Here is a 19552-nt window from a genome sequence, read left to right on the forward strand (position 1 = left end):
TAATAACAGCATTCAGCACCAGACGATCTGCCTCACACCAGCTTTTAGTCTACAAACTTCAGTCTGCCCCCCTGTCAGGGCTTTTCTATGGCTACACATTTTCCATAATTGTTGGACTGCTACAAGAGTTAAGGGTGAAATAACTGACAACTAGGAAAGGTTTAAAAACACATACTGTTTTGGTATGAAATGAATCAAGAACAACTAAATATTTAGTTTGAACTAATTTCTGAATGGGATACAATCGGTCCTTTTCCTTTGATTTTGAACCCAAATGTTGAACTTATGAAAGTTTTCAATTCCCACGCGGTCAGAAAGACATTATACTTATCACATATTATCACCTGATGTATGAACTGTTGAAAGAGGTATTTAACTATTCAAATCCCCCAGCTCTTTATTCAAATGAAATGACTAATACTGTCATTCAATATTTATAACCCTCAATCTATACATATACTTTAGAACATAAAGAGACCATTTTTCAATAACACCCTCTCAGGCAATACTATACAAAACATCAGCACCAAAGGGCTTGTTTGAATGAGGGATATGCAAATACAGGAATTGCTCATTACGGTATAGGACAGCTAACAGCTGATTTTTACATGCAAAAGTGAATATTTATCATGGAATTGGTGCTAAAAAAAAATAATCAGAATTCCATAAACAACTTGAATGATCTAAAAGAATCCTTATCAAGTCTGCAATTTATCTACAGCATGATTTATCTATTCTATGCTGACTTCAAACAGTTCAAGAGAAATTCTAGAGTATGTGTAAAATGTATATATATATATATATATATATAATAGTGTCCCATCTACATAGCAAGGACAGCACATAACCACAATATACCTTATGCTCTCGTAATATCATACTGTTCTCTCTAAAGCTAAAAATGCAACTGTGCATTAAATGCAAATTAAATAATGTAGGCTGACTTATGAAAGCAAAAGTGTTATTAAATGAAAAATTAAATGAAACAACTAAATTGAAAGATTTTTCTAAAATAGTTTTAAAACAACAACTTGTGGTTAAATATATTCATAATACTGCAAATTAAAATTAACGTTTACGAAACAACATTTTACAGTGCTAATTTCTGACTGTATATAATGATTTCTCAAGAATAAAAGAAGTACCACTGCAGCCAAAACACATTATTAAAGATTTATCTTACCTCTAGACACCCCTTGCTTTACGTAACATAAGGGCTTGTGCTGATGAAATGCTGTGCATCCAGTTGTGATGCTGACTTGCATATAAACTCTTATTTTCATTCCTCCTACTCTCTCTCAGTCTCTCCCACTCTCCTCTCATCTCTGTCTGACGCTGAAGCTTGCTCTCTCTCTCTCTCTCTCTCTCTCTCTCTCTCTCTCTCTCTCTCTCTCTCTCTCTATATATATATATATATATATATATATCTCACACTCTCTCTCTCTCCAAAATATTTTTTAAAGCATGAATGTTGGGTGGGAGGCATTAGTTCTCTTTAGAGCAGTTTTTTTCCTTGTCATAGTATGAATGACATAAGTTTAATTGCAATACAAACTTATGGTACATTATCAAAATGTTCGATAACGATTAAGATAATGGCTGTTGAAATAATGTGAAGAATACCGAATAGTTTTAGTCGGCTGCCTCAACTGATTTACAAATTTAACAAATTTAAAGAAATTAAAAAAGTAGCTATACTGAAAGCTTAATCTTAACTAAAAGTTTGATATGACAACAAATCAGAATAAAAATAACAATAGACAAATAATTTAATTTCATGGACCAGATCTGTACTATTTAAACAGCTACTAATATTTATGCTGCGTTGTTAAACTCATCGCGTTGTTCAGCGCTGAAACGCTTTTATGCTCGTGTGTATAGGCCCTATAGTGTTGTCACGATACTAGAATTTCTAACTTCGATACGATACCTTGAAAAATATCGATATTCGATACCATTTTCGATACCACAGAGAAAAAAACTGCCACAATATTAAGGGGGTATTTTTTTTTTTTATTTAAAGCTAAATATAACAAGTCTAGAACATGACAATGAGGTATATTTTACATGAACAAAAATGTCCTGAGTTCTATTTGTTAATATTTTTTAATTGGACCAGAGCTAACATGATGTATTTTTATTACCTACTGTTATCAAAGATTAAAATATACTGTAACAAAAAAAGCACTTAACAGTATCAAATTGGAGGATAGAGTGTCAGTAATGTATAATAAATGAAGTTCCTAAACGTAAGTTAGGGAGGAGCGAGCCCATCCAATCTTTCAATCAACAAACAGAGTATATAAGCAGCCGCTTACCTCTCCCTAGTATCAGCTGTTCCAGTATGCATTACTGCCGCAAGGAATAATGTCCGACATCCCGGAAATCCAGCTCTTTCCTTCAGACGACGAACTGTCAAGCCTTCCTGGGACACAGCCTGTTACACCCCGCGTGAGATCGAATCTTACGGATCATCTTCATGAGCGTTCTGATCGAGAAATCCAGCGCTCATATAAACCACGTTCCAAAAGGCAACGCTCTCCTCTATCTTCAAGATCGCCAGTTTTAACTGAGCCCATCTTCTCTCCATTCTTCCGCTGCTAATACACCGATTCCACCCATTTCAAAATGTTCAGTCAACAGCCTACGTCAAGTCCTCTCCAGCTCCGGAATCCATTTCTCCTGCAGATCAGCAAAAGCTCAACTCTACGATCTTTTCATCAGTTCTTACAGTTCCAGCATTCCATCAAACACTTAAACATCTTATAAAAGCAAGACTCGCACCTCTTCTACCTCCGTTTCTCTCCCGGTTCGGCGTTCTGAACCCACACAATCCCAACGCGCCGATCCAAAGGCCGCCGGCGCCGCCGCGGCTCACATTTCCTTGTCCGCCGGTATTTCCACCCGGCCAGCAACAGCGGCCGCAAAAAAAAAAAAAAAAAAAAAAAAAAAGTTCCGCTTCTTCTCCAGCTCTCACAAACTTCATGCAGTCAGCCCCACTCCCCAGGCAAGAACCAAACTCACAAACACATTCCTCCGACTTCCCTCTGCTTCTCCAGTTCTCTCTAAACTTCTTTATAATAACCTTTGTGCCAGGTCACCCTCGCACACAGTTACATTTTTCTCACCCTCAAACCAACCTACTCAAAGAGCGGATCCTAGCGCGAGGTTGCCTTCGCTAGCCATCTTCCCTCTTTCCTTCCATTCCAATTCACCTCACCCCTTTTTCCCCTTCTATCTTCCAATTGTCTCCTAATATTCTTTCCAGTTCACATCAGAGCGTGAGGTTGCCTCAGCAAAGGATTTCTACACTTTTCCACACAAAACCTCCCCTTCCTCTCACCTCAGCCCATGCCAGCCATCTTGGACACCAGCAGTGTTCTTCTTCGTCTTTTACTGGCGACTTGCAACCAATTGGAGCAATATTGCCACCTACTGTATCTTATTTACTTTTGCTTAAATCCTTAGGTTTAGTCCAGTTTGTTGTAGATAAGATGATATGATTTTAAGCACCATCTTTCTGGATTTATTTGAGAAGATATTTGTAATGTTCATTTGTTTGATTCCTTCATGTTCCAGTCCATTCCTTAAATCCATTCTTTGATTTGAGTATTTAATACACTCAAACAGCACATGTTCCACAGTTTCCACCAGCAGTGTTGGGGAGTAACGGAATATATGTACCGGCGTTACGTATTCAGAATACAAATTATGAGTACGCCCATCTGTATTCCGTTACAGTTACAATTTAAATAGTTGGTATTTAGAATACAGTTACATTGTTGAAATCTTTGGATTACATTACGATACTTCTGTTTCACGAGTTTAGTGACTCTCTAAATAAATTAAGGCAACTCAGCATTTCCCAGAAGCCCCAACGTGAAAACGAAAAATGCGCAGTTTGCGTGATCAGTCACAATGAGTCAGAAGAGGAGCAGCGGGAGCTAGAATAGAGATGTAGCCGGAACTACAACAGAGACAGGGCAAGAGTGCGTTTCCATCTCGGAAATTCAAACAGCATTTCACTTTAAAGAAAGAGAAGGGAGAACGAAAAATAGCCTAACTGTGCAGTGCAACCTCTGCTTGCCAGCAACCAACCTCCTTTCAGCGTCCAAAGCAAGGGGGTAATCCATCAGCCGGAAGTTGAAGCTGCCTCCGGGGGCCGCCATTGTAGCTGGCTATCACCTGCTGTTAGCATCCCATTGACTCCCATTCATTTTGGCGTCACTTTGACAGCGAATAACTTTACATCTGAGGCGTCCAAAGACTCCATTTGTCCATTATTTATTTCTAAAGAAACACGACAATGTATAAAAGACTCCATTACTTTGTATTTTACACGTTATGGCCCCGTAGAAGCCATTCTTGTAAAAATAGGCTAACGATTGCGTCATAACCACGGGATGCTCTGTCGTACAGTAGAGAAATTACTGTGTAGACAGAAGTAGAAGCTCGTAGGCAATCGTTTACTGTCTATGAGGCAATCGGGTGGACATGGAGGCATAAAGTCAAGGGAGAAGCCCATAGATAGAGAGTTCATAAAAGCAACGGGACAAAATATTTCAACAACAGATTTGTTTCAGATTTCAATTCAGATTTGTCCCGGCACAGCTACTAGAAGGTCAGATTTGTCCCGGCACAGCTACTAGAAGGTCAGCTCGTCGTCAAGCTCAGTTTGAGCCTGCGCAGTGCGCTTGGCTATCAGGAAGTGAGTGCCCATGTTGGGCTTCAACTCTCTCCGTTGAAATCAACGGGGTCGCTGTGTCCATTTCTTTTACTGTCTATGGTCCAAAGACTCCACCTCCAACCTGAAGAAGCATCTTAAAGTACAATCCGCTTGCCAGCCCATTCACTCTCAACAGCAGTCCATCTTCCAGCTCCTAACAATGCAATCGCCATGGAACCACTACCAGTCCCAGCCCATCTCCGTTCCCTAATTCTATCAGGTGCAACTATCGATCTTCCTTCTCTACTGACTTTCGTCCCTCTCAATGAATCCCACCGCTCGTTTGACTTAAATCGTTGATCTTACAAATTCTGTACAACCTTCAAAACGAGTTCTCTCACTTTCAGAATTTTTTTTTGCTTTTGCTTTTGCAGATACACAGAAGTAATTTGCTCTTCATTTCCAGCCAGACGCAAGGAATTAAATGACTACCTCTCTACCATAGCAGAGCTCAGTCTCTCTTTCGGAGGTAGTAATTTTTATACATACCATAAGCTTTTTCCAGCTAAATCCTAAATGCGCCGCCCGCGTCACACCGTGGAACCAGTGTCCTTACTGGGAGCCTTGGACCTCGAACTATATAACAGAGTCTTCTTAGGCGTTCGAAGCCCTTCTTGCGCCATCTGCAGGTCTATCATTCATTCTACTTCAGAATGTCCCCAAACCAACTCAGATCTTCCGAACCATCCAGCTCCTTTCCAAGAAAAATCCACTTGATATGTCCCTCAATCAAGGAATGACCGTAACCAGATTTCTACCTCAGTTTCAGGCAGACAAGTGTGCAACAGCTTTAATTCATCACGTTGCAACAGACAACGATGCCACTTCCTCCATGTCTATAATTTCTGTGGCGGAGCTCACGCCCGTTCTATGTGCCCTGTGCGCCGCTCCTCAGCTAACTTTAACCGTCAACATTCTTAGCGTCTGCCTAACCACTCTCCGCTCAGGTCTTGTTCTCCTAACAAAACAAGAGCCCCATACGCCATGTTCAATTTGGCTTTCTTCCGATCACCAAATCAAAATGCTAGGTCGATGGTCGTCCCTCGCCTTCGAAACATACGTTCGTTCAGATCTGCATAACATTAGACAAGCACAGCAAACACTAGCATCCCTCTAAGTCTGGACCGCTTCTCCCTACTATTTTGCATCTCCCCGCTTACCTAGCCCCGCAGGGCGTGTATTCATCTGGATGCAGTGAGAGCTCTCCCTTTTCAGATGTGCGTGACCTACCACTCCTGGAGTGGGGTCTCCCATCTGAATCGCCGTGTGGGCTCTTCCGTTCAGAAGCATCATAGGCTCTCCCGTTCGACTTGCTGTGTGGGCTCTCCCGTTTTGATCGCCGAGTGAACTCCCTATTTATACATATGGGGGGGCTCTCTCCTTCGAAACGCTGCGGGAGCTCTCCCGGTCGAATTGCAGTGTGAGCTTTCCGTTCGGGCGCCGTGGGGGCTCTCCCTTTCCGAATCGCTGTGTGATCCTTCATGTTTTTAACCATGGAGGCTCTCCCGTTCGGATCGCAGTGTGGGCCCTCCTATCCGAATAAATCAGGACTGGAGGTACCAAGGATCGTACGTCCCTCGAACGCGACGGGCCATTATGTCTTTATGTGATCTCCGCCCCCTGCGTCAGAAGGATGGTAGTTCTGCTTTTCCTATGTATACCGTAGGCTCCCTCTTGCTGCGTAGGGAGTTTCGCTTCAGACACCGGTGGCCCGTTCGCCTTTAGGGACGAGGACCTTCTTCCCCATTTGTGACATCTGGAAGCCCCATGTTCTCTAACTCCATGGAGCTCCATGTCATGGATGTGGCAGGGCGTTCTCCAACCTCGTACTCAAACCTCCAGTTCCAAGATACTCCCGCAGGAGTAATTTCTGAAAGTCACTGCCGCAGCAGTGCAGCGGTGAGATGTACCCCAGTCAAATTTCCACAAGCCCATGTCGTTTCACTCCACAACGAACGCAGGCACACTCTTTCAAACACAGCTCCCGCCGGAGCTCCACTCATAGCCCCACATGGTGGGCATAGTAGGGAGACGCAGTTCCAGCCAGGAGCCCCATTAAACATATCACTGCCGCAGCAGTGTCCATCCATGCTCCATACAGCTTTCAATTTCCACTCTTTTGGGGGGTAACATACTTTAAGCTTATAGGCATCCTGTATTTGATCACGTTATTCTAACTTGCTGTCCCAAATATTTATTCAACACTTTTGGGGGGTATATCAGAGCTCGAGTTGAAGCTGCTTCATCGAGCCCCTCTCCAGCGGACAGCAAGCCAAATAAGTTTAACCTAATATCTTAAAGATTTTATGGGCAAACGAACTCGTTAAATGAAGTTCCTAAACGTAAGTTAGGGAGGAGCGAGCCCATCCAATCTTTCAATCAACAAACAGAGTATATAAGCAGCCGCTTACCTCTCCCTAGTATCAGCTGTTCCAGTATCCTTCTACCTCCCCAAACTCCACCTTCATCTTAGGTACCTTGCCCTTTAATTAACAGGTCCATTTAGCCACTGGGGGGTATATCAGAGCTCGAGTTGAAGCTGCTTCATCGAGCCCCTCTCCAGCGGACAGCAAGCCAAATAAGTTTAACCTAATATCTTAAAGATTTTATGGGCAAACGAACTCGTTAATAAGAGTATAATAATAAGACTAAACATTCAATTTTCAGTTAAAGGCATTTCATTCTTGAATTCAGAGATGCCATTGTCTAGCTGTTTAATTTAATTAATATCTGTGTAATCAAATTGATGATAATCGCTAATGAAGGCAAATTGCAGAATTAAATAATAATTTTTGAATAAAGTTAATTTACATTTGACCACAGGTACAATATTTAGGCCTACTTGTCTAACATTCCTCAGTCAGATTATGTTAACTCTTTAAGAATTACGGTGAAAAAACGAGACAACAGACTCATATCAACAACAATACTAGGCCATCTTGGTTAATGTTTCAGAAAAGTTAAAATGAGAAGAGTTACAGCTAGTGTTCCCGTTAGGATTTTTTTTTAGCAGATACTGTCTGTCCAAACAACAAACACCCCTGATGCTGAGCATATGCTTGCTAAATGGTACCCCTGGAGCCTGTTCCTTGAGTCTGTTTTCACCTATACAATAATTTTAAAAAATGAGTGATGTGAGGGATTATTGATAGTCAAACAATCTTTTGGGTGCCTGCAGCCGCTCGCAGTGTGAAGCGCGTGTCCGCGCAATTCTCCGACATGCCCGCTCGCGGTGTGAAGCGCGTGTCCGCGCTATTCTCCGACTCCGACATGCCCGCTCGCGGTGTGTTTTTTACCCGTGTCCGCGCTATTCTCCGACATGCCCGCTCGCAGTGTGAAGATCGACCCAGATAGCAAACAGTCATTGAAACTATGTTAAATCAACATTCCGTTGTCAACGTTAAGTCATTGAATCAACATCTAACTCTGAGCGTGTCCGCGCTATTCTCCGACATGCCCGCTCGCGGTGTGTAACGCCGCCTTCACACTGGCAGTTGAAATCAGCTCCGGTACGGCTCCGAAACGACCGGAAGTCATTCATTTCCGGAGATTCGCAGACCGCATGCGAATGAGTCCGAAACGGGTCCGACCGAGTGCGGTGCGAAGAAAATCGTGTCCGTTGGTCATCCGGATGCGTTCAAAAAATTGAACTCTTGCGAAAAGCTACGGACGGTTCCTATCCGACAATTCCAGCGGAAGTTGGCGTTGCTATGATACTGATAAACAAACCTGAATTCTTAACTTTTAATAAAATAAGTAAAGATTTTATAACGATAAGTTGTCTTGTCATTTTTTATGTTCATGATTTTCTAACGTTAATAGGGCAGTTAATACAATTAAATTGTAGGCAGACATCGAACTAAATGTGATATAGTGGTATAAATGATCAGCCCGTTCTCATCCCAAAGCGTAATATATTGACTCTTTTGACAAAGCGTCTATATCCAACGCACATGGCACCCTTTAGCGTCATATGAGACGCAGATATATGGCGCCTCCTAGTGGTCTAACCCTAACACTACCCCAGACCTAAACCTACCCAAAACCGAAGCGTGTTATATTGACGCTAAAGGGTGCCATGTGCGTTGGATATAGACGCTTTGTCAAAAGAGTCAATATATTACGCTTTGGGATGAGAATGCGTTGAAATGATACCACTATATCACATTTTTTAGCCGACCTGACACGTCAACGTCCTGAGCAACTTTCCTCACGCAGCAGCCTTCCTATTAATATCATACAGAACTGACAGAATCAACCTGTATAATTTCTCCGCCATTTTTGTTCTACCCGCTTCCGACGCTTTTCACTGTGTAGTACGACGTCCGTTGGGTCCGTATTGCGTATTACGGAGCTGATTTCATCTGCCAGTGTGAAGGCGGCGTAAAGCCGCCTTTCCACTGCACACGACCAACGACAGCCGTTGGACAGGAAGTCATTCATTTCCAATGGAGAGTCGTACGGGAGCTGCGGGGAGTTCCGATCATATGCATGTGCGGAAAATTCGTATCCGATTTGAGCTTTGGATCCGTTTAAATATCTGAACTTCTGCGGCTAAACCGTATGCGACCGGTCGACCGGATGTGATGTATTCTAATCAAAACTATGAGCGTGAGGCTAGAATTACCAATATTTCAACTATTTAATGTTATTCTGTAAACGCTATTTCTGTAACATGTTGGTTATTAATAATTATGGCAGAAAAAAATATTTTATAATTATTAAATCAATATTTATATTGATTAGCTCTGTAATTGATTGTGTTTATGGGGTGCAATGTAACATGTATTCGTGGTTTTTCTTTTTTAAAAAGTCTTATTTTTCATAAATTTCACCTTTATTGTAAGCCTCTTTCTCCTCTGTCATTTGAACGACCGGTTGACTTCCTGATTCTATGAAACCACTCCCTTAGAAACAGGCAGTGGGCTCAGATTGGTTAGTTTGGGCCGGTGTGTTGTAATTGGCTAAATTGCGTAGCGCACGTTGTCTGGAACAGTCACGCCCCTTACCTTTACGGGCTGGGGTTTCATCTGCTCCGGTTAATGTAAATCAGTGTTTCTCAACCTCTCCTGCAGGGACCCCCTGACAGGCCATGTTTTTGTTTTAACTCTGAAATGGCACACCTGATTCAAGTAATTAAAGGCTTAATGAGTAATTAGAGTAGGAATAGTTCAATTAATCAATTAGTCAACTACTCATTAAGCCTTTAATGACTTGAATCAGGTGTGCCATTTCAGGGTTAAAACAGAAACATGGCCTGTCAGGGGGTCCCTGCAGGAGAGGTTGAGAAACACTGATGTAAATAATGGTGTCGATACTGCCGTATCAGTTTGAGCCCCAATCAGACCCAGAAAGCGGCGATGAAGAGTCAAACAGAACCTCCCCAAACACGGCTGTTACAAAACGTTTCTGAATGGTACGTTTTTGAATTATTATTATTCTATTCTTCTATGATTACATAAGAAGTTTGATACCCTGTTATACTTGAAAATGCTACTGCTGCTTGTTAGCTTTTTGAGATACGTTTTTATCTTGATTAAACATTTAATACAAATGATTACATGAGTAATACAGTTTTTAGCTACAGTTTCTTGTGGAATCCGGCATTGAATTGTTGGAGATTCTGGAAGCTGTCTTCAGTGAAATGTGCCGCACAAAGAGCTAAATTACGATTGTAATTGTCAGAAACATTATCAAACATAAATTGTAGCCATTGTTGACAAACTATAGCGTCCGTAGGAAGCCCGAACACAGAAGACCTAACAGCTGGATGAAAATAACACACTTTCGACGGCATGGCTAGCTCTCCCCTGTAACTCTTCCTCTTCGGCAAAGCCGCAGAAATATGGCCATGCCCTTTTTTGCGTATTCCGGAGGGGAGGGTTGATGCAAATGTATGGGTTAGTGACGTCTAAAACCCAGCTGTAGTCCCAATCGAGTCGTTTTTGTAGGCATTTACACTTCCTGATTTTTAAAAGACGATATCTCTGCTTACATTGAACTTTCAGCGCTGCAACTTTGCAGATACTGTTCATGCACCAACAGCAACATTACACACTATTTAAAATGAAAAAAGTGAAATCGCAATCAACCACCCCTTTAACATAAATATTTTCCTTATGAGTTGGTAGGTAGCCAAATGCACGTGAAGGAATGCAAACATCACACTCTTACGACAAACATATCTCTGAAAGATAACAGCGCTGAGTTGAACATGTGACAGAGATGAATGCATTCCCCAAAAGCATTGTTAGTAGATCGTAGAACCATATCCGCCAATGGGTCTCTACGATCAACTTAGCTCACTATGCTTTTGGGAAACGTAGCCCAGACCTGAATCAGCCTTTCGTGACATTTTAATTCTCCGGTGTAATGCAATCTCATGCAGAATGCAGGGCAGTGGTTGGAGTAAACGAGTTTCTTCTCGTTAATGATGCGCACCGAACCGCTTAATGAACCGAGCCGCTGAAAATTGTTATCACAAGTCGCACGCGCGCGCTCAATGAAACACAATGCTGACATATTTACTGTATCTAATTAAATCGCAGCCAGTTTGCAATTCGAAAATCGCACTGACTATAGCGATTTCTATTTAATGTTGGTACATCGTGCAACCTGTTTGTGTGTGTGTGTCATTCATGAAACAAAAATTCTGCTTCCCTCTTCCCACTCTGCTACCCACAAATGGGTTGCGACCTACAGTTTGAAAACACCTGCTCTAAGGTAATGTTAATACATTTCTAAACAGTTGCTAGGATTTCTGGGTGGTATCTGGGTTGATTGCAGTTGCTAAGTTCTGAATTCTGAATGGTTGTGAATGGTTGTAAGAGCTTTGCTATGTCATGTCAAGTCAAGCCAAGTCAAGTCACCTCTGCTTATATAGCATTGTTATACAGCATTATAAATTGTTTCATAAATCAGCTTTACGGTAACAAGCAGGAAAGTGATGATCAATTATGAAAACAGAATTCAATTCTGAGGTAAAGCAGCTCTATAAAACAATAATGTCATTGTTTAGCTGAAGACAGTTCAGTGTTGATTCAGTTCAGTTGAATGACTGTGTAAAGTTCATCAATTATGAACTGAGTTAATTTCAACAATAAAGCAGCTCTGGAGAAAACAGTAATGCCATCATCTAGCTCAGTTCAGTTCTCATCCAATGTCAGTACAGTGTTTCTTCAGTACACTTAATATACAGTGTTTCTGCATATTAAGTGTCCCTATCTGAGCAAGCCACAGGTGACAGTGGCAAGGAACCAAACTCCATCAGGTGACAATGGGGGAAAATCTTGGGAGAAATCAGGCTCAGTGGTGTGATTATGACTCCAGGCTGCGATGGTGCAATGGTGCCATATGGTGCAAGGAGTTGAAGCTGGCTGTAGGGTCTATGCAGAGGACTTGTCTGGATTTCGTGGCCCATGCTGAGGATCTGTGCGCCGATGCTCTTGTCAATGAGGTCTTCACAGGGGACGGGTCTCTAGGGCTTGTCTAGCTGTCATCCAGGGCTGCGTTTTGGTCGTCTCTAGGTGCAGGTCTACCATTTGGTCTGGATACAGAGCAGATCCGGCTGACTACAGTAACCTTAGGTTAAGAATGAGACAAACAGACTAATAATAGCATAGACATAATTCCTCTTACGATTTAACAAGTACATCGGATCTTATGGGAAGTGTTCCCAGTTGACCTAATTTATGCAGCCAAACAATTCTTTAGTATTAACATTTGACATTTAATCATTAAGTAGACACTTTTCTTCAAAGTGACTTACAAATGAGGAGAACAATAGAAGCAATCTAATACACAATAGTGCAACATTATGCACGTACAATTTGATGCCAGCGGCTATTGGCAACCAGTGCAAACTGATAAGGAGAGTTGTGACATGTTCTCCCTTTGACTTGTTAAAGACCACTCTCGCTACTGCATTCTGGATCTGTTGCAGAGGTTTGACAGCGCATGGTGGAAGGCCTGCCAAGAGAGCATAACAATAGTCCAGTCTTGATTGAACAAGAGCTTGGACAAGGAATTGAAGCACTGAAGTGTGGTTTCTGAGATGCTCATTGTCATGAGGGTTAACAGGAGGATCTGTTGGTTAACCATGTCAAAAGCAGCAGACAGATCCAGCAAGATTTGGAAGCTGCTCTTGCCAGTCTCAGAGCTTCAATAACTAAGAGAAAGGGAGTCTCAGTTGAGTGGCTGGTTGTTGAGCAGGAGGTTCTGTGTAGAAAGATAGAGACTTGGTTTAACACGACTCGCTTGGCAATGAATTGAAAAAGAGATACCGGTCTGTAGTTTTCTAAAAGTGCTGAATTGGAGTGGGTTTCAGAAGGAGTGGGGTGATCTGAGCCTGCTTAAATGTTGTGGGAATGCAGTGTGAAGAGAGGTGTTGATGATGCGAGTGAGTGCAGGTACAACTGAAGAAGAAATGGCTTGAAAGAGATCAGTGGGAATAGGATCAAGCAGATAGGTTGTAGGGTGATTGGAAAGGATGAGTTTAGGGACTTCTGCCTCCGAGGGCAGAGAGAAGGAGGGGAGTGTGTGTGTGTGTTTGTGTGTGTGTGTGTGTGTGTGTGTGTGTTTGCTGTTAAGATGTATTTGTCAGTTTGTGGTGTGGAGAATTGGCCGCTGATGGTTGTTGTTCAATTTATGAAGAATGTGGCAGTCATCAGCTGTTAGAGTTGAGGAAGGAGGGGGAGGAGGAGGACAAGGAAGAGAGGAAAAGCGTGCGAGAGTCAGAAGAATTCTTAATTTTGTTGTGGTAGAATGTTGTTTAGCAGTGGAGACATTTGCAGAGAAAGAAGAGAGGAGTGACTGGTACAAACTACGGTAAGTGTGATCTTTCGATTTGTGCCACTTCATCTCAGTTTAGAATGATGCTTGTGAAGAACATCAGATAGCCAGCGGGCGGAATGGATGTCTAGATGAAAGGGGGCAAAAGTTGTCTACACAAGCTGTTAGACTGGAGCAAAGAGCATCAGTAGCACTGTTAGAATCTAGTGATGAGAACTAATTAAGGGAAGGAATGAACCATATAGGGTTAACTTGACAGAGTGTGTATGCCTCCTGAACAACTCTAGGAAGACTGTTCCAGAGTTTGGGTGCTAACTAGGAAAAGGATCTACCGCAGAAGACTTTGTTGTTTTAAGCATTTTCAACTGGCCAGACTTTTGAGACCACAGTGGACATTAAGACTATGCAGTTGCTAGGGTTTGGTGCCATTTGATAAGGTTTTTTGAGAGCTTGTTAGTTCATTATTTGGTGTTTTGGATCATTTCTATGCATTAGATAAAGTGATCTGACTGTTTTTTAGCACGTTGCAATGCAGTTTCTAGGGTAGATGCCCTAGAACATTGTTGCTAAATGGCTGCTAAGGCATTCTGAATTTGTTTACAGTTGCTAGGTATTCTGGCCTGTTGAAAGGATATTATTATGTAGTTACTAAAGTGTTATGAAGGCAGATGTCCGAATGTTGTTATATGAGTTCTGAGTTGTTGTTAGTGTTAGTGGTATGTGGATGCTAGGGTTTTGTGTTTCAGCTCAATGGTGTTCCTATGCAACTGATACCATAGTGTCTGCTTGTTAGTATGTTTATGCAGCTGATAAGGTGACTGGTTTTTAACACATTGCAATGCAGTTGCTAGGGCAGAGACCAACCAGTTGTTATACAGTCGCTAAGGTGTTTTGAATCGTTGTTAGCACTTTGCTATGTGGTTGCTAGTTTTGTGTGTCAGTACAAGGGTGTTGCTATGCACTTGATAAGGTGTTGTGAATGCTTGTTTATTATGTGGATATTCTGTTTCTGGGTGGTTTCCAGGATGTTGCTGTGTGATTGTGAGGGTGATCGCAGCAGTTGTTAGCATGTTGCTATATGGTTAGACAGGTGTTTTGAGCAATTGCTTATATGATTGCCAGGAAGTTCTTGGTGGTTGCCAAGTTGTGTTGATTTGGGGTAATCAGTGGTTGTTAGGGTGTTCGCTGAGTTGTTGCTTACTGGCCCAGTCAAGGTTTAAAGCCCAGGAAACACATGTAGGGTACAACGGGGCTAAAGGCTCCATGGGGTAAAAGGCTCCTTTGATTTTGTTTTCCTCTAATGGTAATGATTAGAGTCTTGTTAATGATTTTCAGTTTTGTTCAAGGTAATTAAAGCAACAGTTTTTCAATAACAGAAGAATATGTAAAAGTATGGTATTTGGGGTAAAAGGCGCCCCTGCTGTCGGGGCTAAAGGCACAATAATCAACATGATAATAAACAGCTGGCTGACTTTTCCATTTGTTGACATGACATGGTTAGAATCAGATGGTAAATATCATATATTAAGTTTTGTGTCCACTTTATAGAGATAATCACCCTATTTATATGAATCATTTCACATAATAAAATATAATTGAATGTTACTACTGTAAATCTAAATTAAATGATGACAAAAAAAATATTTTTATATTCACAATTTTTAATGACAGTATAATTATTGAACAAAAATTAATTATTTTATTTACCAAAATAAACCGAAGATAGTACAAACTTTGTTAAAGTGATTGTTTTGCACAAGTTTTAGCTTAGACATCATTAAAAACATATTATTTTAGCTACAGTATTTGTATAAATACTGTGTGCCTTTTGCCCCCATGCTGGTGAGCCTTTTGCCCTGTGTGTGGGGTAAAAGGCCCACCTTGCCACCGCATACATTTATACCATTTTTAAACAAAATAAACCACTTTTATGATTTATTTTCACACAAAATCTGTTGCTCCATAAATGTTCAAACATATATTTATTTTTTTCTGCAATCATACACTATGCCTTTAGCCCCGTTGTACCCTACTTCTAAAAAAATATTGAATGCACTATAAATAATTGGAGTAAGTGTCCACAAAATGGATCTGCTAGTGGTGCAGAAACACATGTTACCTTTTTCATTTACATTAAAATATGATTGTAGTTTGTGTACAGCAGATCTTTTGAAACGAAATTCTCTTGAGTGATGGGAAACTCCAATTTCATGTTTTTCCAATGGGGTTACTTTTTTCATAGTTTTTTCCTCTACCAAAAATTGAACCCAAACATCAGTCAGATGTGTCAATATTATCAGGGTAACCCATTTGCACTTTTGCTTTATTCTGTTTGCACTTGAAACGTTAGTGACATGCTGCGACCACAAACACTGAAGTGAAGCCCACACACAGTCGCAAGGATTCTCTGTCTGAGTCATATGAGCTCTTTAACACCACACACCCCTCCAAACACATACACTGCATGAATGTCAGTCTGGATTGTAAAGATATGTGTGTGACATTTAGAGAGAACTAATGCTGATACAATCATGTTTTCCACACATCCCACACACTCGTACAGCTGTGGCAAACTAAACTTTAGACGCAACAGAAGCTCAGCTGCACATTTGAGGCTGTGTATCTTCTGAGGACAGTTGAAGTGGAGTATGGCATTAACCATGGCATTAAGAGAGTAACATTAACCTCAATTCTGATCCTCTCAGCCTCTAATGCGCAATATTGTCATCAGTGGTGAGTGAATGTACTGAGGAAACAACCATTAAATAGAGGTGTTTTTTTTTGCATTTGGCAATTTAGATCTTGCATGATGCCATTTAATGTTTTAGATATTTTTAGATACATAGTTTGGATGAGGGTGTTCTTTAGTCTAACATTTACACAAGTGGCAGTTTTTAACTGTAAATGTACCACAGTAACACTGTGCACAGTAGCACTTTACACACTTTACAGTATGAAGTATAAATAAACAAATAAACAAAAACGCACCCTGATCTTACTGGTTTTGTTTAATTGCCACTAGGTGGCGCTTTGTATCTTAAAACTAGAATAAGTCCACAAAAAATCCCCCCAAAAAAAAAAAAAAATCTCTGAAGTACTTCATATCTTGTACTGCAGCTGAAAGTGGTCCAAATCCAAATTTCTCCTCAAATTATTATTATTATCTAACACACTCTTAACCATGAGGTACATGCCAGGATGATTTTTAAACAGCACTGAAATTGAATGTACTGATACAGTATTATATATTGACTGCCTTTTAGAGTTACTATCCAAAAACACACATTTAAAGATGAATGTGATAAATGTGTGTATACGCACAAACACACACACATAAGTTTAAATTTAATTTAAATTTAATTTTAAGTAAGTTTATATTTCATATAAAATGAATACATTAATGGTCGATTTGTTTTTAGTGCATTTGATCAAAATGAATGTCAAAGAAACATCCTTCTCCTTTCATGGAATGATCTCTAAGACAAAGAGAGTTTGAGAGACAGAGCTAGCTTTAATTTTCGTAGCACTTCCTCTCTCGTTACATAACCCCTCCTTCCTCTGTCTGATCCCTTCTGTAAATTCAACTCTCCTCCTCCTGTGAGGGTGGACTTGGTATGATCCACTTGCCCCAGACCCGAGGACCCTGAGCAGAGAGACGCGGCCACTGGCTCTGCTGCAGAGGAAGTGCACGACTGAATCTACAGCCAGAAGTCTCAGAGACAGAGAGGGAGATGAGCTGTGTCAGAGTCCAGTCTTGCTCTGGGACGGCAGACTGACTGAAACTACCGGGAAAGCACTCAGTTTTCACAGCTGTGCATCTCTGTCACTCTGGAGTCATGAGCTCAAAGGGGACGAACCTGCACAACAAACGTCTTCCCTGTGAGTATTTTACCTTTTGTTGAATTATTTTGCTCATAAAGATATGACTCTTCTTACACTCTGCTTGACAACATGCATGTCAGATGACCAGTCATTAACCAAAAGAAGAATCATTGTGTCATTAAATAACATGTATGGCTAGTTGTCACACTGTTTTCTCCAGTGAATATTTCTCAGTTTAGGGTTATTATTTTTGATAATCAGTTCCTAAATCGATGCAAACCCTAAAAATTTCCTTTATTTCCCAAGAAGTTTAACTTTTCTGACTGCATTCCTCACTGTCATTTAGCATGCCCACCTGTTATTGTAAAATAATTATTAAACACAAAGCAATTAATGAAAAAGATTCAATGTTAAAGACTTGCAAAATATGAAACCACTGTCCTTAAATATGTATACAATTACAAAATATAAAACATATGACATGTAAAAAACCCTTGTCCTGAAAACACTACTTATCTTTTCAATTAAAATGTACCGTCATTTTAATACTTTTTTACAGGATGTATGCCCGTATGGTTTTGTTTACTTGTTTGAAGCCAAAATTTTAAATATATGCTGATTCAAGAATTCATAATGAATTTATAAAAAATATTCTATTCTGTTTGAATTCAGCGTACAAAACTACTGCCAGTAAAAACAGTGTAATTTACAGTGGCCAACGCACTGCAAATAAAGAAAACATCAGCAAATAGAAAAAACACCAGCAAAACATCTTGATCAGTTTGCCAACACAAGTGCTGCAAATACTCACAACACAACCAAATACAGAAACGCGCTGCGAATACTCAACGCAACCTAAAACAGAAAAGCAATGCAAATACCCAAAATGTGACCAAATACAGAAACGCACTGTAAATACTTAACACAACCAAATACAAAAATGCGCTGTAAATACTCACAACGCAACCAAATATAGAAAAGTACTGCAAATACTCACATTGCAACCAAACAGAAACGTGCTACAAATACATACAATGCAACTAAATACAGAACCGTACTGCAAATACTCACATTGCAACCAAATACAGAAACGCGCTGCAAATACTCACAACGTAACCAAATACAGAAACGTGCTGCAAATAGCACAAAGTTTTCTGCAACTGAAGAAAATGCATGCACATGAAGAACATCTTCATCAGTTTGAAAACACGTGTGCAGCAAATACAATGCAACCAAATTCAGAAATGCGCTGCAATTCCTCACAACAAGTGATGAACCTGGCTCGGACATGCTTAGCTTATTGTTCAAGGTCTACTCGTCAGTGGTGTTGTTGATGACCTGAAAGATTTATTTTAACATCCTGATCGTATGTGCAATGTGAGTATTTGCAGCGCGTTACTGTATCAGCCTGCCCAAAGATAAGAGGTCATTGCGGACCCTTGCCCCGAAAGAGGAGTCCCTCAGTGAGTCTGACCAGGGGTGTGAGCCCACGACATCAGTGGCCGAGGGTATCTGGGTGGATTTTGAGACTGAGGACTGGCTGATTGAATTTAGGTATTGTCTCCCACCCTATTCCACCCCATTTTGGATTTTTCATCACTGTTCCTGATGGACTGTATGAACTTTCTTCCGGTTTCCTCTGAACCTTCATCGCTGTTTCTAGACAGCACAGACACATGCATGGACATTGTATTGTTACCTTTGACCCTGTCTAGTCTTCTTCTGCCTTCATCACTGCCCTGCTCAGCCAGTCCTCCAGCCCCACTTCTGCTAGAGGTTGTCAGCCTTTCGCCATCTCCTGCAATGCCAAGCACTCACGTCAAGCCTCAGGTCCTGCAACCACCATTAGCGCCTGAGCGGATAGAGCCACTGGATCTATCCGCTCAGGCGCTACTGGTGGTTGCAGGACCTGAGGCTTGACGTGAATGCTTGGCATTGCAGGAGATGGCGAAAGGCTGGCACTCCACCAGGCACCCTCAGCCTTACGGCTCTACCAGGTTCCTTCATCCCACCGGTCAGTCGTCACTGCTCCTCCGCCATGGACTTGCTACGCTCCGTTCCTCCACCCCTACTGCTGCAGCGGGCTCCTCTTTCCCTTCAGGTACGCCTCGGTCCTCCATCACACCGGGATCAACAAGTCCTCGGGCAGTCTGGCTCCTCTTCAGATGATCGTCACCTCGGCATCGCCTAGGCCTCCTGATGTCACTCTTCTCC

At 41.3% G+C, this 19552-nt stretch overlaps 2 protein-coding genes across 2 annotated transcripts in view; both read left to right on the top strand.

The window, feature by feature from the left end:
* smim7 (small integral membrane protein 7) overlaps positions 1–19552 on the top strand; it is a 303536-nt gene that overhangs the window by 30757 nt on the left and 253227 nt on the right. The gene's annotated exons all lie outside the window — the stretch shown is intronic.
* The window catches only part of si:ch211-253b8.5 (dysbindin), a 45649-nt gene continuing 43247 nt past the window's right edge, over positions 17151–19552 (top strand). Inside the window, exon 1 of the mRNA XM_056266583.1 lies at positions 17151–17395. Coding sequence (XP_056122558.1) covers positions 17353–17395 — 43 coding nt within the window. The 5' untranslated portion in view covers positions 17151–17352. The remainder of the gene's footprint in view (positions 17396–19552) is intronic.

Source organism: Rhinichthys klamathensis, unplaced genomic scaffold, assembly GCF_029890125.1.
Source record: "Rhinichthys klamathensis goyatoka isolate OS25496 unplaced genomic scaffold, OSU_Roscu_1.1 h1tg000249l_1, whole genome shotgun sequence".
Classification (NCBI taxonomy): Eukaryota; Metazoa; Chordata; class Actinopteri; order Cypriniformes; family Leuciscidae; genus Rhinichthys; species Rhinichthys klamathensis.